The 14693-nt window shown below is 40.7% G+C and overlaps 1 protein-coding gene across 1 annotated transcript; it reads right to left on the bottom strand.

Annotated features, from left to right (window-relative positions):
- Positions 1 to 5833: 5833 nt before the first annotated feature.
- Positions 5834 to 9486, bottom strand: LOC106011715. Its single transcript, XM_013082275.2, has 2 exons — positions 9385 to 9486; positions 5834 to 7602 (listed from the first exon to the last, which is right to left on the bottom strand). The coding sequence occupies exons 1-2, from the start codon at positions 9484 to 9486 to the stop codon at positions 6046 to 6048; spliced, it is 1659 nt and encodes a 552-aa protein (XP_012937729.2). The 3' UTR covers positions 5834 to 6045.
- Between the last annotated feature and the right edge of the window lie 5207 nt (positions 9487 to 14693).

Raw genomic sequence — 14693 nt, 5'->3', positions numbered from 1 at the left:
CTCCTCCTCCTATTTTGTTTTTCTTACTCTTTTCTTACACTTTTAAACTTAGGGATTTATATGACCTTATTGTGTTACGAGTGCCGTAAACCTTTTACTGAAATTAGAACAGAATTTTGATAATCGTATCAACAACCTAAGGCTGTACTAAGACGTTTTTCTTTTCCTTTAAGTGTCCGGTCTAGAGCAGACTTTGACAATTATGGTACCCCTATCTTCCCTATCCTCTGTCTTACTGATCAGATCAGGTTGGGGGTTTTTTCCTTATTATTAATATGCTGTTTGTTACAAAGTTGTTCGTCTGTACACTCCTCATCTCTGTCTTCCTCTTCTCCTCTCTCTCTCTCTCTCTCTCTCTCTCTCTCTCTCTCTCTCTCTCTCTCTCTGTGTGTGTGTCTCTCTGTCTTGCCACAAGTACTAAGACTACAGCAACCTTAACCAGGCTCTCAATAGCGCCCTTTGTTCTGGTCCATTATACACTGTCAGAACGAGTTTTATTATTCCATTTAATTTTATCAGAACGCACAGAAACGGCCATTTAGTGCCAGGAAATAAGCAGGACCAATTGACTGAAAAAGCAGATGAAGAATAAAGTGATAGGGCCCACCAGAGATACTCTCGAACCACTCGGTAATTTCCGGGACGTACGTCTTGGAAAACTTGCAAAACTTGCTGACCTAAAAAAGTTGACTGTTTCGTAGGTGGTTGGCGGGTGCCGTGGTGTGGCTTGCTCCTTTTCTCCTTTCAGTCAAGTATCTATCGTCCTCACCTCTCCTTCATCTTTTCAGTGTATGTTACTCTCTAATAAAACAGCTAATCTTTAGCACTTATATTTTCGTGCTGCAAGAGCCATAAACTCGTTATTGAGATATAAAGCAACGACTGTTATCATAAATTAGTCTTTATAAAAGAACATGTTTTCAATAAAATTCCACTTTTATTCAGCGTTAAAAAAAACCTTCTACTCAAGAAATAAGATGGGGCAATAAAAATGCGTGCCTTTAGTAGATTTCTTTCAAGGTGACGAGTCCAAATTGGTATCGATAATGTGATTGGAATTCAGCTAATGAGACCTTAGCAAATTGTCACCGTCTAATGGGGCAAGTTTGTAAATATTGCATTTGCTGCTTTCGTCTAGAATGTGTCTTACGAAAGCGTACATTTTCCTGTTTTGGGTCATGACGATTATCTGTTGCTTGTTTGGGATTCGATTTTGGTTTCTTTTGTTTGGTTTGTCTGGAGGGTTTTATTTTATTTCATTTTATTTCATTTATCTTTTCTTTTTTTTTTTTTTGTTGAGTCTCTGATTACCTGTCGATATCAAAAGGTGATGAGTCTGTCTGCCTATTTTTATATCTGTTCTCCTTCCCTACCTCCTGTGAACGTTATATCTTTTGATAGTCTGTCTGTTTATGTGTTTGTCTGCACGTCTCTCTGAGTTCATAATACGTCTTCTGGAACTTTCGTATAACATGAGCTTTACGCAAGGCATTTATCTGATCTTGTCTTCAAAAATCCACTTTCATGGATAGAGCAAAGCACCCTGGATATGATAATAGCAGTACCTCATGTCATGTCTAACTACATGACGACTGTTTTCCTTTCAGAAAACTAGAATAAATGGGAGTACTCTATCTGAGGTCATTCCTTAAAAGAAAAAGGTTTTACTTTTTTCAGACAGAACCACAATGCAGAACGAAACTACAACTTTCTCTAGAATGGATAGAAGGTCTACCTAGTACCCAAAAGATGGCAAAAATCTATCGATATAAAAATTGATATCTTACATTAAGTTCAGCTGCACCTAAGGCTGATTGACATCGATGTTATACCACAATCTTGTTCAATGATAAATAAGTTAATGATGATGGTATATCGATTCATTTATTGTAACAGACGACAAAACACCATCAATATAATAATCAATAATACCTCGCACAGTGACTTCACCAAAGGCTGTTGTCTTCATAGAAAACAGGATGGCCGGTGTCGAAATCCGAGAAGGAAAATAATGGATTTTTCTCATTCTACGATACTATCTCAACAGCACAAGAAGACCGACAAAGAGGTCAGAAAAGAAAATAATGAGAAGACAACATAAAAGAGTGGACTGGCAGTAATTGAAACATGTTTCCACGGAAAGCTGAGAACCAAGATGAGTGTTGTCCCTGGGGCCAGCCAGACTAAGTGATATGCCAAAGATGAAAGGTGAATCTTTTGTCGCAATTCATTGTGGGGTATTCGCCGTCACACTGAGCGCTGAGCACGGACATTTGAGTCGGACTTTACTCTAATGGTATCGATGGTGATAGTATCAAATAAACCTATCAGGTGTGAATAAATGCCCTTTGTTCACATGGATATACTTTTGGTATTGGGTAATCCCCTGGTATTTTGCTTTGTTCTGTTTCGTTTGGATTGTTGTTGTTTGTTTTGTTTTTTTGTTCTTTTGTTTCGTTTTATTTCGTTTTGTTTTGCTTCGCTTTCAATAGATTCAAATTCTGTGCATAGTTCCAATGTCTGAGCGGCCAGAGATAGTTTACCCTTTGTCCTCAGTACGTGAGCATCTCTATTTTGTGGTTGTTTTTTCAGGTCATAAAGATTGATGAATGTATCTTTTCGTCCAATCGATCGTGCAATTTTTAATCCCTTTTGCAGCTTGAAGTCCATTGATTCGTCGTCGCCATGCAAGCACGAAATCACCCAGACAAACATATACATGTATCGGCGTGAAGGTCCATCTTAAACGTCTGTTTTTCTCTATTGTTTCATTGTAAGTGTTTTACGCCCCAATTGACACAATTTAAGATAATTTCAGAGAAGGGCAGTTTTGAACCTGCGTTGCAGAGGCCTACGTGGGTGAGTGGGATACAGCATTCCAGCATTTAGACGGCTATACACAATATAAAAAATTCCCCACACGGGATTTGAATTCAGGTCCTGTTCTACACCTTTTCAGCTTAAAAATTATTCGAAATGAGACATACCCAAAAGTTCCCGAATAAAAATAGCAGTCAGTCTATGTCTTTTTGGTGCTGTTGTTGTTGCTGCTGCTGTAGATGTTGTTATTGCTGATTCTATTACTGTATGAATTTCACAAAAATTTGGCTCGGCCCTTTCAGAGGTGGACGTTAAACTCGGAGGTCCCGCCTCTTGAATAACCAATTACTCTTGATGGGGGTGTTTAAACCTGTACTACCATTTCAAAATGTCACAATTGACTATGAGAGTGTGCGTGGTTAAGTTCAGTGATATCATTTTTCAACGCTGTGAGACGCCATTCAATTGTGTTGTTAGTTAAGATCTTTTTTTTTTCTTTAGAAAATGTCTCTCCTCCTGCCACACACGCACGCAATGCCCTCGGAATAGTCATAGTATTAAGTGCTGTACTGCATCGATGCTATACTTTACCAACGGCTTGTTTAATAATAAATGGGTTACTTTTAATGCTGTATCGATTTATTTATTGCAATATAATTGCTGGTATTTACTGACATTACGCTCCCCACTAATGGCAGTTGATGTTGACCGATTATTCATCACTTTGGGAATCTTACTACGAATCCGTATCAGTTCCACTTTTTAAAAAAACGACACCAATACCGAAACGATACAAATACGAAACTCATCTCAGAAGAGAGAATAGAATCTTGAAGTAGCACGGAACGACGAATCGAGACCACTCACTTACGAGACGGACACGTACAATAAATAACATTCCACAGAAACCAATCGTTGGAATGTCGTTACATTTCATGATTGGTGTCAATCTCTGATAGTTGATTTCCCACCCAGAGTAGCAGCGTACTCAGGGACCCGACAGTATTGATTTAAAGAAGTTTTACTTCTAGTATGTCGTTCTTAATGTGGAGGGATGAGACGATTACCTGACGAAATTGTGTAGATGACGCGGGCACGCGCGCGCCCACACACACACACACACACACACACACACACACACACACACACACACACACACACACACGCATACACACACACACACACACACATATATACAAACAGACACAGGCACACACACACACACACGCACAAACATTCTCTCTCTTTCTCTTTCTCTCTCTCTCTCTCTCTCTCTCTCTCTCTCTCTCTCTTTCCCTCTTTCTCTCTCTCTCTCTCTCTTTCTTTCTCTCTTTCTCTCTCTCTTTCTCTCTTTCTTTCTCTCTTTCTTTCTCTCTCTCTCTCTCTCTCTCTCTCTCTCTCTCTCTCTCTCTCTCTCTCTGTGTGTGTTTCTCTTCCTAAGTGACACAACAACATCAATAGCCACATCAATTATAACTGAATTTGTTGAAGTGCATCTAAGCCTACAGGACAATGGCGATTTAACGTTCTGCAGAGCAAAGATAATACAGCATTTCGTGGATATTGAAGAAGATGATGACAAAATATGATCTCGAGCCGCAACATTGGCTTTTGCCTGCTGCTGATTGGACGCTACGTCTCCAAACAGTTATTATAAAAGTGTTTGTGTTGTATCGAACATAAAATAAATAGTTAATCGCCCTTTACTGTGACTTTTCACCGTTATACGGCCCACTTCGAAAGAAAAGATTGTGACCTCTGCTGCTGTTTTAGAATGTTAGTTCGTGTAGTCGAAGTCTGAGTACAAAATCCGCGTCTGTGTTGTAGATATTTTGTGTGTGGGGGGGGGAGGGATTTGTCGATATCGATATAATATGCAATAGACATGTGTTTGGTTCCAACGATGGGAAGTTTATTTTATCAAGCACTACCGTCTTTGGGCTGGTGTGATGTGTCCCTCAAAGTAAGCCCGAACTGGCCCTTACAGGCAAGATCTAAGCAATAGTTGGTCAGTGGGGAGTTGGCGTGTGCTCTGGTGTGGTTTGCTCCTTCTTTCCTATCAAACGTCTGCTATTGTCCTTTCTTCCCCTTCTTTTTGTGCATGTTACTCTCTTGTAACACCTCTATTCTTCGGCACTTATTTGACTTTATTGTGTTGCAAGTGTTGTAAAACTGTTTCTAAAACTAAAACTATACAGTTGGCCAATATATAATCAAAAGTGTGTCCGTGGGCAGTAACACACCGACATGTATACACTGTTCTCAAAGAAAACGTAACACTGTTTTATAAAATATAAAACTATTTGTACAATAAGGAGCAAGGTGTTTTCATGGGTTTTTAAAATATGTTTTATTTATCAAAGTTGCAGCACGCTACACCCTCGGTTCTTGCATGCAGAGTTCACTATTTAGCAAACATGAAATAATGAAAAACAACACAGATGTGTTGAACAAATTTGAGCATTTGTCAATCAGTTATTGTATATTTTAGACCGTGTTCAATACACTGTATCCCTCGATATTTAGCCTGATATAATTACGTTTCGTAATTACTTTTGTTTTCATAGAAGGAGTTTTTTTTAAATTCACCCTTTTCTGTTTTATGATTAATGGATATAGGGCGTTTTGTTATGGATACTATATAAAATGAACACAGCTTGTGATTCATATTGTAATAATCCGATTTTTACTACTATCTTCACCCCCCCCCCCCTTTCTGCCTTTCTTTTCTTCCTCCGCCTAAGTCTCCTCTGCCTACTTCTCGTCTTCATTAACCCCTGTATCATTCTTCTTCATTCTCCTTCTCTTTCTCCTTTTCCTCCGCTTTCTCCTCGCCCTCCGCCTCTTCTTCTTCTTCTTCTTCTTCTTCTTCTTCTTCTTCTTCTTCTTCTTCTTCTTCTTCTTCTTCTTCTTCTTCTTCTTCTTCTTCTTCTTCTTCCTCTTCCTCTTCCTCTTCCTCTTCCTCTTCTTCTTCTTCTTCTTCTTCTTCTTCTTCTTCTTCTTCTTCTTCTTCTTCTTCTTCTTCTTCTTCTTCTTCTTCTTCTTCTTTCTCTTCTTCTTCTTGGATCCTTTGACTGTCATCTACAGAAGTTTCTAAGTTCTCCATGCGCTTATTCCTACATCACTAAACCCGTCTCCCTTTAGATGTTGAGTCCCCATTATCATTTATTAGGCTTTTGTGCCCCTTTATCAGTTAGACATCAATCAGAATTATCATGGTTGGTCTCACTCCGAACACTCTGCGAAAGCCCCATTCACATTCCCGCTGTCTCTCTCCCCACTACATCTCAGTGCAGTACTACTTGACTCGCTCACAAATTGTGACAAAGAACGTCCAGTGCTGGCCTCTCTGTCCGAGTCGGACCACGATTTGCAACGACGACACCAACAGAAACGACAACAACGACAACAGCTGCGACAAGCGCGGTGAATTTCCCGAAACAACTGACGAATCTCAGCGCGGAATCTGGAGCCTGTGGCGCAGTACAACAGGAAGTTAGCGGCGTTGTTGGTGTACATGGCTAAGATGGCGGCGGTGAGCGTGAGACGTTCTTCCGGTAGGTAGCCGGGTGGGAACCAGTAGCTGGCGCCCAGGAGGTACACGGAGATGGGCGAGTTGCAGACGATGAAGGTCACGTTGACTGAGAGTAATGTCAAGGTCAAAGAAACCTCTTTATTGTTTCTGCTGACCACGCTTTTTTGTTTATCTCTTGGATACTTTGACTCAGTGGTACCAGTGCTGGAGTTTGCGTTATTTGTTTTCGCGCCATCAGTTCTGGTACTGGTGCTTTTTCTGTTGTTTGAGATTATCTTAACGGTTTGTTCGTTAGAAGCTTCATTGTAATTCGTAGTGGTTGTCGTCTTGAGAGAATCCTGGTTGTGTGTCGCATGATTAGTCTCTCCAGCGGCAGATGTCTGAAAGGTTGAACTTTGTTTGGTAGTTGAAATCCTCTCTACTTTTCGTCGGCTATGAATAACGAAATAGATGATAACGAGGTTGAAGAAGAGTAAGATAAGACTTGGTAAAAGTACAAACTTTGTGATGTCAATCCAGTACCAGATGTTGTCCATGAACTCTGAGTCCAGAAGCACGCACTTGTAAACGGAAGTTCTGTTTGTCTGTGGGTCGTACGTTTTCACATCCCCATAAAATAATAGCAGAGGTAGATTAGACGCCATTAATAGGATCGAGATCAGAACGACGGTAGTCCATCCCGTTGTCTTGGAACAAATCATCCTGACCTTGTGAGGATAAGCAACACTGAGCAATCTCTCTGACGTCACCGCGACCAGAATCCACGCACTGATGTCCGGGGCGAACGCCGTCGTCCATCGGTGAAACTTGCAGAAACCTTCACTGAGAGACCGAATGTTGTATCCGGACACCCCAGAAATAAACTGTCGGCTGAGACCGTTGTAGAGCGCGAACAGATCGACTGCTGCGAGGAACCTGAGATACACGGATGTCGTGGAGCGACGGAAAGTGTTACGGCTGAGTATAAGGATTGACAGAATGTTGAAAACAGTCCCCACAGCTAGGAGCAAGATTGAGTAGTACACTTTGAGGGAGCGTTCTATGTCGAGCAATAGTTCATCACGAGTCGAGAGTTGGAGTGAGGTTTCAACTCCGCTTGGACTTCCTCTTGCTTCTGAGCTTAAGAGAAAGTTGGGGTTCGGGCTAGTGTTGTTGGCTTTTGTCATGTTAGGATGGGAAAACGTGTCGTTAGCCATCCTGGTGATGCCTTCATGTGACGTCACCACTACCTCACTGCCGCCAGGAACCTGATGAAAATAGACAAAATGAACTATGTGTTAGGTTTTGAACTCATCGTTATAATACAGGGCTCAGTGGGTTTCCACAACATTATGGCATTTAGTATTTGTTCTAGCCTTTGTACAAATAACACAAAATCAGGAAACTTTAATAATAATCAGAGTTCTCGAATACTTTCTAATCAAAAGTTTCTTAACGTATATCGTACTTTAGAGACTTGAATTTGTATCTGAGGAATCGAGTCCGGTAAGACAGGAGTGAGTATGTAGGTGTTGGAAAGATGGGGGGGGGGGGAGAGCGAGAGAGCGAGAGAGAGAAAGAGAGAGAGAGAGAGGAGGAGAAAGAGAGAGTGAGTGAGAGAGAGAGAGAGAGAGAGAGAGAGAGAGAGAGAGAGAGAGAGAGAGAGAGAGAGAGAGAGAGAGAGAGAGAGAGAGAGAGAGAGAGAGAGAGGGGGGGAGGGAGACAGAGGTCTATGAGAGTTGTTTTTTTAATGAGTTTCAGGATTGAAAAAAACTTTATAAATGTGATTTAGTTACGAAGAAAACTTTGTAAATGTGCATGTCGATATGAAGAAAAATTCTCTAATTTAAAAGTATTTATTTTTAACCTTTGTTTCTTAATCTTCTGTTGTCCCTGAACTAAATAGCCACTACGGTGTTGATGTGTTTCTCTTTACCCAAATAAAAATGGAATTGGATTTTTTCTTTCCGCCGGCTACGTCACGCAACACCGATAATACAACATTATATTGCTCTTTGTACAGAAATACCATTGCTCAGTGGCGACCAACCACTTACAGATCTCCATATTTTTTTATAATTTTTTAACGCATACTCAACGCCCCCTTTCCACGCAAATTATCAGATCACGCAACGGCAGATATGTACCTCTAAAAACAAACAAAGAAAGATATAAAAGATTTTTTTCAACGTCTATTATAAGGCTATTGTCAGAACATCAATAAGTATTGCTCTTTCGAATATGTATCTAAAAACTCTAAAGGTCTTGTAATTAAAATTCTGCATGTGGTTGAACGATGCATCTGACGTGATATGTACATTTTGTCAGCTTTACTTCTCTATTCATATTTAATTTTAATGACGGCAATATATAATTTAGATTTAAATGTATACCTGTGTGTGTTTTGACTGCCATGTACAGCCAAGAAAATTTCCCTCTGGGATAATAAAGTATTATCTTATCTTATCTTAGATAAGAAAAAAGTCTTCCCACAGCGTTCAGAGACACCGAATTTCTATTTTCTCACTCTTTTCTTTTCAAGTTATGGATCTGGCCCTCCAACCCACCCCTCCTCCACCCCACTTTGATTGCTGTGCCACACACCAGAGGTCACTTATATCACTTAGGCTGTGTTTGGTGGACATTATTCTTAGGCTTTTTATTCTGATTGATACTGCTATTGATTTACTTAATTAACAGATTAATTAATTAATCTATTTATCTATTAAGGCCAAACCGGACTGAATGGGATACGGCAACCCTAACAAGCAAACTAGAGAGAGAGAGAGAGAGAGAGAGAGAGAGAGAGAGAGAGAGAGAGAGAGAGAGAGAGAGAGAGAGAGAGAGAGATCAAGTAACTTTCCCTCTCGGGAAATCGAATTTATGTAATTTATATTTAACAGCAAAGTGTCTGATAGTCATAACAACTCCGACTCCGGTTCGGCCTTCTGTTCAACCATTTTTCAACATTGTTACAGCTGTCGATCCTAAAACATAAAAATAAAAACAAGCAAAATTTGTGGGAAAAACATTCCTCCTTTTACTCCTACGCCCTCCTTCACTCCATCCATTTGTCCATCCATCTCCTCCGCCTCTTTTTCTTCTACTTCTTCCTCCTTTTCCTCCCTCTTTCCCTCAATCCATTCGTCCATCTTCCTCCATCCCTCTTCCCCCTTCCTTCTCCTTCTCCCTCACCCTCCCTCCATCCTTTTTTCCTCTTCCTCCTCTACTTCTACCCCCCCCCCCCAAGTAAGCCTTCTTGCCTTGATAGCCCGTCCGTGTGTGTTCTGCTCTTCAAGCCAGCAATATGGACAAGGACGTTCCTACTCGTGACACACTTCAGTGGGAGCAAAAACGAACAACAGCCATAAAGTCCAGATAAGTGGGGAGAACGTTCAGATATTGCTCCCAACATCTGTAACAGTTCATGCAATATAGGCCACATTATACATGGGGGGTAGGGGGGGTTAGGGGGGGTTAGGGGGGGGGGTGAGAGAGAGAGATTAAATGAGGAAGTATGCCAACTCTGGCTGCCCAGTAAAAACAATACTAGGGATGAGACGAAAAAAATGCAGGTTCTTGGACAATTAGTTTTTAGTTTTAGTATAGGTTTTACGGCGCTTGCAAATGCATAAGGTCATATGAGCGCTGAGGGGTGGATGTCAACAGACTTACAGGGAATCAGGCTTACTCTGTTCACCTCTCTAGCTTCAACAGCACAAAGTCTGCTTCGACTATCAAGGCACCACGGAAATAGCGGGTCACGAGAGTGCGACAAACATACAAAAGAAATAGAGGGAAAATGACAATAGTAGGGATTAGGAAAGAAAAAGCAGCAGTTCCCTGTTGCAGTTCAGGCACAGTTAATAGTTATGAGCATGACATTGATGAATAGGCCCATTTACAATCTACAATTTACTGTGCATAAGAACATATTAAGGGGAGGGGATGGTTTATAAACCTATCTCGGTAACTATGTTTTTTTAGATAAAGCCTTCTAGCAAGGAGGTATAACAGGAAAACATCTGTAAAATGTTTTGTTTTTTTGTTTTGTTTAAGTGTACGGTTGCCATGATAACGGCCACCATATTAAAAATAAATAGCTTTCATGAGTAAAACGGAATTTTTATTCACCGTTCAAATGTTGTACAATGATAGATATAGGACTTTTGAAGGTCAAAGAGAGGTGGCAGAAATGTGTTACTCTGCATGGTGACTATGTAGGGAAATGAAAGTATGTGTGCCAAGTTACAAAACTCTCTCTTTATTCCTTCATTTAGACCAAAGACTTCTTGAACTAACCTCGTACCCCACCATTTTCACAAACAATCTAGATGATTTAGGAGGTGGGCTCCGCCAATCCTCCCTATCATGGCCCCGCATAAATATAGAGATACCGATCAATAATAAGATTGATGGGGGGTTTTTCTGTGCACAAAAAGAATAGACGTCTTTAGCAAGCAACTGCGAAGGACCCAATCATTTCATAACGGACACTAGCACTATGTTTGAATCCCTAATTATTGTACTTTGACAGTCAATTGTCACCTTACACCCCTTCCCCCCTCTTTATTGTACATACCACGATCATCCACCAGCGATAGGAACAAAAAAAGCTCAACTTCCATTAACTCAGAATATAACCAGAACTTCCCGTATCGTGTTCTTTGTGGTGTTACACAGTATTATGAGACTGTGGATCACTACGTCCTGTTCTACTGCACAGCCCTAAATGACACCAGAACCATACTTCTCCCTCCGCGACCTTACACTGACAACGCACTCACATTAAAGTAACTGCAGAAAATCTACTCTTATCAGTACATTGCTTTTGACAGAAGGGCGAGGGTCCAGCTGTTGCTGGATCAATAACAGCAACAACAACAACAACATTTTACATACATCCTCCTAACATCAAAGCCATATTATACAGGAAGCAATGTTGTATAATATCTTTACCATGTCCACAGGACAATACACGCAATGTACCGTATCGGCCTATTTAATAGACAGAGCTAGCTCCCGTTGTTACATGTATGCAGCTTGTGAGCACATTCCTTGCTAAAACAATCTCAACAGGCACGAAGCAAAAAGAGAACCAATTATTATCTCTAACATTAAAAATGATATTTCCAGAAAACCGTGAGTAAATTCAAATAGGAAATCATTGTTAAAGCAAATGACGGTTAATGTTGGTAAATCCTTCTGTATGACTCGATGATAATGTATTTATATAGCACGTGTTCATATATTTTTTTCACACGAATATATTTTCTTACAAATTATATACGCTTTCAATTTGGAAATCAAACACCTGTTTCGGTTTAGAAATTTGACGCAATGCCTCTGGTTTAAAATCAGTTTCTGGTTTGAAATCGGTTGTTATTATTATTATAAAGATATTGGATCGGTGACTGCATTATAAATCTGTAATAACTGCACCAAATCAAAGTTTATTTTCAATTAAAGTAATATTATTCTTAAAAATCATAAAATGTTTGCAAGTTTATTTTAAAATAGTTCACATGTCAAACTTATTTTTCCCTCCGAATATGAACAGTAGAATATTAAATATTTTCTTGTCGGCCGTAACTGCATTTACCTTAGTAATTTTCTGTTAGTCTTTATCCACAGAGAGCGATGAACGTACGTATATTTATACTCGTCTTGTTTACAAAACCAAAGTAAAACCAAATTAGATATTAGATTTTCTGAAATATGGCTCGTTCCATTTGGTCTAACGAAGTGGGAGAGAGAGAGGGGGGTGGGGGTGGGGAGAGACAGAGAGACAGAGACAGAGACAGAGACAGAGAGACGGACAGACTAACTGACTGACGGATAGACAGACAAACAGACAGTTATCCCCCTTTTTCCAAGCACAGTCTGGATAACCATTACCTCGAGGGTATGCTTCTCTTTACTTGTAGACTAATTCTTATCAAATCGCCTGGTCCCGAGTCATGTAAACACAGTTACACACAGATTGGGCCAACTAAATCGGTCCTGGTCGAGGCGATTACTTTCTTTGACGTCTCATTTTTTTGTTTAAGCCGGGAGTCTCAAACACAAATTACCCAAGTGTCACAGGAGGTAAAATCTGTGTAATGATTTATGGAAATGGGAGTCAACTAGGGGATAAAAGAGCTGTCGTATTTTAGGGGATTACCCCCCCCCCCCCCCCACCCCCCCTTTTCCACGCACACTTAAATATCATGCGACCTGTCTTTCGTTTGTTTAGTGAGTTCACCCTTGTAGCAAGCTCACAGACTCTCATTGTGCCAACGAACCGTAAGTGAAAGGAACGACTACAGCATTACAGTACACTTTGGCCGGAGTTTTAAGGCGCTCGCAACTGAATAAGATCATGGGTACGCCTGGGCCGCATCGAGCTTCCCACGAAAAGGGTCTCAAGTATCTTTAAAAAACTACAACTGATCTGATCTTCTCGTTCTTTATTAATAGCAGTTCGGAACATGATCGGTTCTTCAGAACAAGGCATCTCTTTTCTACGTTTGACCTTGAATCGCTTCCACAAACTGATATAGCTCAGACACATTTGGCTCGATGAAAGAAGCAAGTGGGAACCTCTGTACGGCCTGAAGATGTCCATAAGTAAGTTTGGATAATCAAGTTCTTTGACTTTTTAAATTTCCTCTAGTAGAAGGGCTATTTACACAGAAAATGTGCTACCAAAATGGGATATTATGGTCCTCTTGAGCATTCGGGAAAACACAGGGAAAGTAAAGGACAATTCTCTCAAAAACTGACCAATCTTCGGCGGCAATAACACTAAACTTTGATGTCAATTAGGGATGCAAAACATGGTTCTGTTGGCTTCAGTTGAGAAAGGAGAGAGAGAATGAGAGAGAGAGAGAGAGTGGGTGAGAGAGAGAGAGAGAGGGGGGGGGGAGCGAAACTGGCAGACATACATACTGACAGACAGACAGACAGATATTCGTGTCTGTCTGTCTGGCTATCTGTCTGTCTTTCTGTGTGTCCGTCCCCCCGTTCTCTCTCTCTCTCTCTCTCTCTCTCTCTCTCTCTCTCTCTCTCTCTCTCTCTCTCTCTCTCTCTCTTCCACATTAACCCAGCTAAAACCTGGCCAGTAAATAAAAATCTGGCCCCTCTTCCATCCCGTAGGATTTTTATCAATGGTGTGTCAGCTTGGCAATAATAAAAACAGGTCAGTGACAATAAGCTGAACCTTATTTTCGTTTCTAATGAGGAAAGTGTGTCAAAGTCTGTGCCCGCAGGCAGAAAGTACTTTTTTTTACCATTATTTCCGTAAATCAGATAATAATCTGAACACTAGAAGGCAGCTATCGGTAGCTTTAAGCACATGGAATTGAACGAGTAGGAGGTGAGTGGGGGGGGGGGGCATTGTTAGATAATAATGTAAACAGGATTGGGTTAATGTTTCAGAAGGCTACATTCCCCCCAGCCCTTGTTGTTAAATGTTTCCTCGGAAACTGTTCGTCTGGTGACATGTTTCGGGGAAGAAAATAACATGTAACTCGTCAAGAGACTTACTTTCGAGCAGGATTTATGCTGCAGAAATAAATGCTCTCAAGGGGTATACATGTACATGTGTCTTAATTTTCATTGTAAATGTTTTGATTGATTGGTTGGTCGGTTAGTTGGTTGGTTGGTTGATTGGTTGGTTGGTTGGTTGGTTGACTGATTAATCATGTCCTATAGCGCTTTCGAATTAATTTTGGTCAAAACGTTTAAATCGTAAGTCTGTAGTCAAGACATCTTTAATAACCTTTCCATTTTACCAATGATGGCTGTATCTCAAAAGCATACTGTAAACATTAATACATATCCTTTTATAGTACAGAAAAGCATTTAAATCACCTTGGCGGGTGTTTGGCGGAGGCTCTGGTGTGGTTTGCTCATCGTTTCCTAACAAACATCTACCGTCCTTATCTCTCCTCCTTCTTTTCTTCGTATGTTACCTCTTGTAAAAGCTTTGATCTAAGGTACTTAAATATGACCCGTTTGTCTTGCAAGTGCTGTAAAACTATTATATAATCTTTAAAGAAATACAACAAACAAAACAAAAAATAAAAACCAACCTCACGTCAACAGCTCGCGCTCACAGCTCCAAAGAAACGGCCGTGATCAATCTGGCAGTCGATGTTTATGGGCACCATGTTGTCGTGTCGATCGACGGGCCCTGAACAGCATCAGTTCTGTGTGGGAGAGGCTCCAAGCTTTATAGGCCCTCTCCTCTCTCGCTGCTACGGGCAGATAGATACGGCTTCTCTGACTTTGTACTTTTGGGGGAGAAGGAACCAGAGAGAGAGAGAGGAGGGGGCGGGAATGGGGGAAGGGGAAGAGAGAGATAAAAAGAGAG

Source organism: Aplysia californica, unplaced genomic scaffold, assembly GCF_000002075.1.
Source record: "Aplysia californica isolate F4 #8 unplaced genomic scaffold, AplCal3.0 scaffold00166, whole genome shotgun sequence".
NCBI lineage: Eukaryota > Metazoa > Mollusca > Gastropoda > Aplysiida > Aplysiidae > Aplysia > Aplysia californica.
This window is presented reverse-complemented; position numbering and strand designations above follow the sequence as displayed.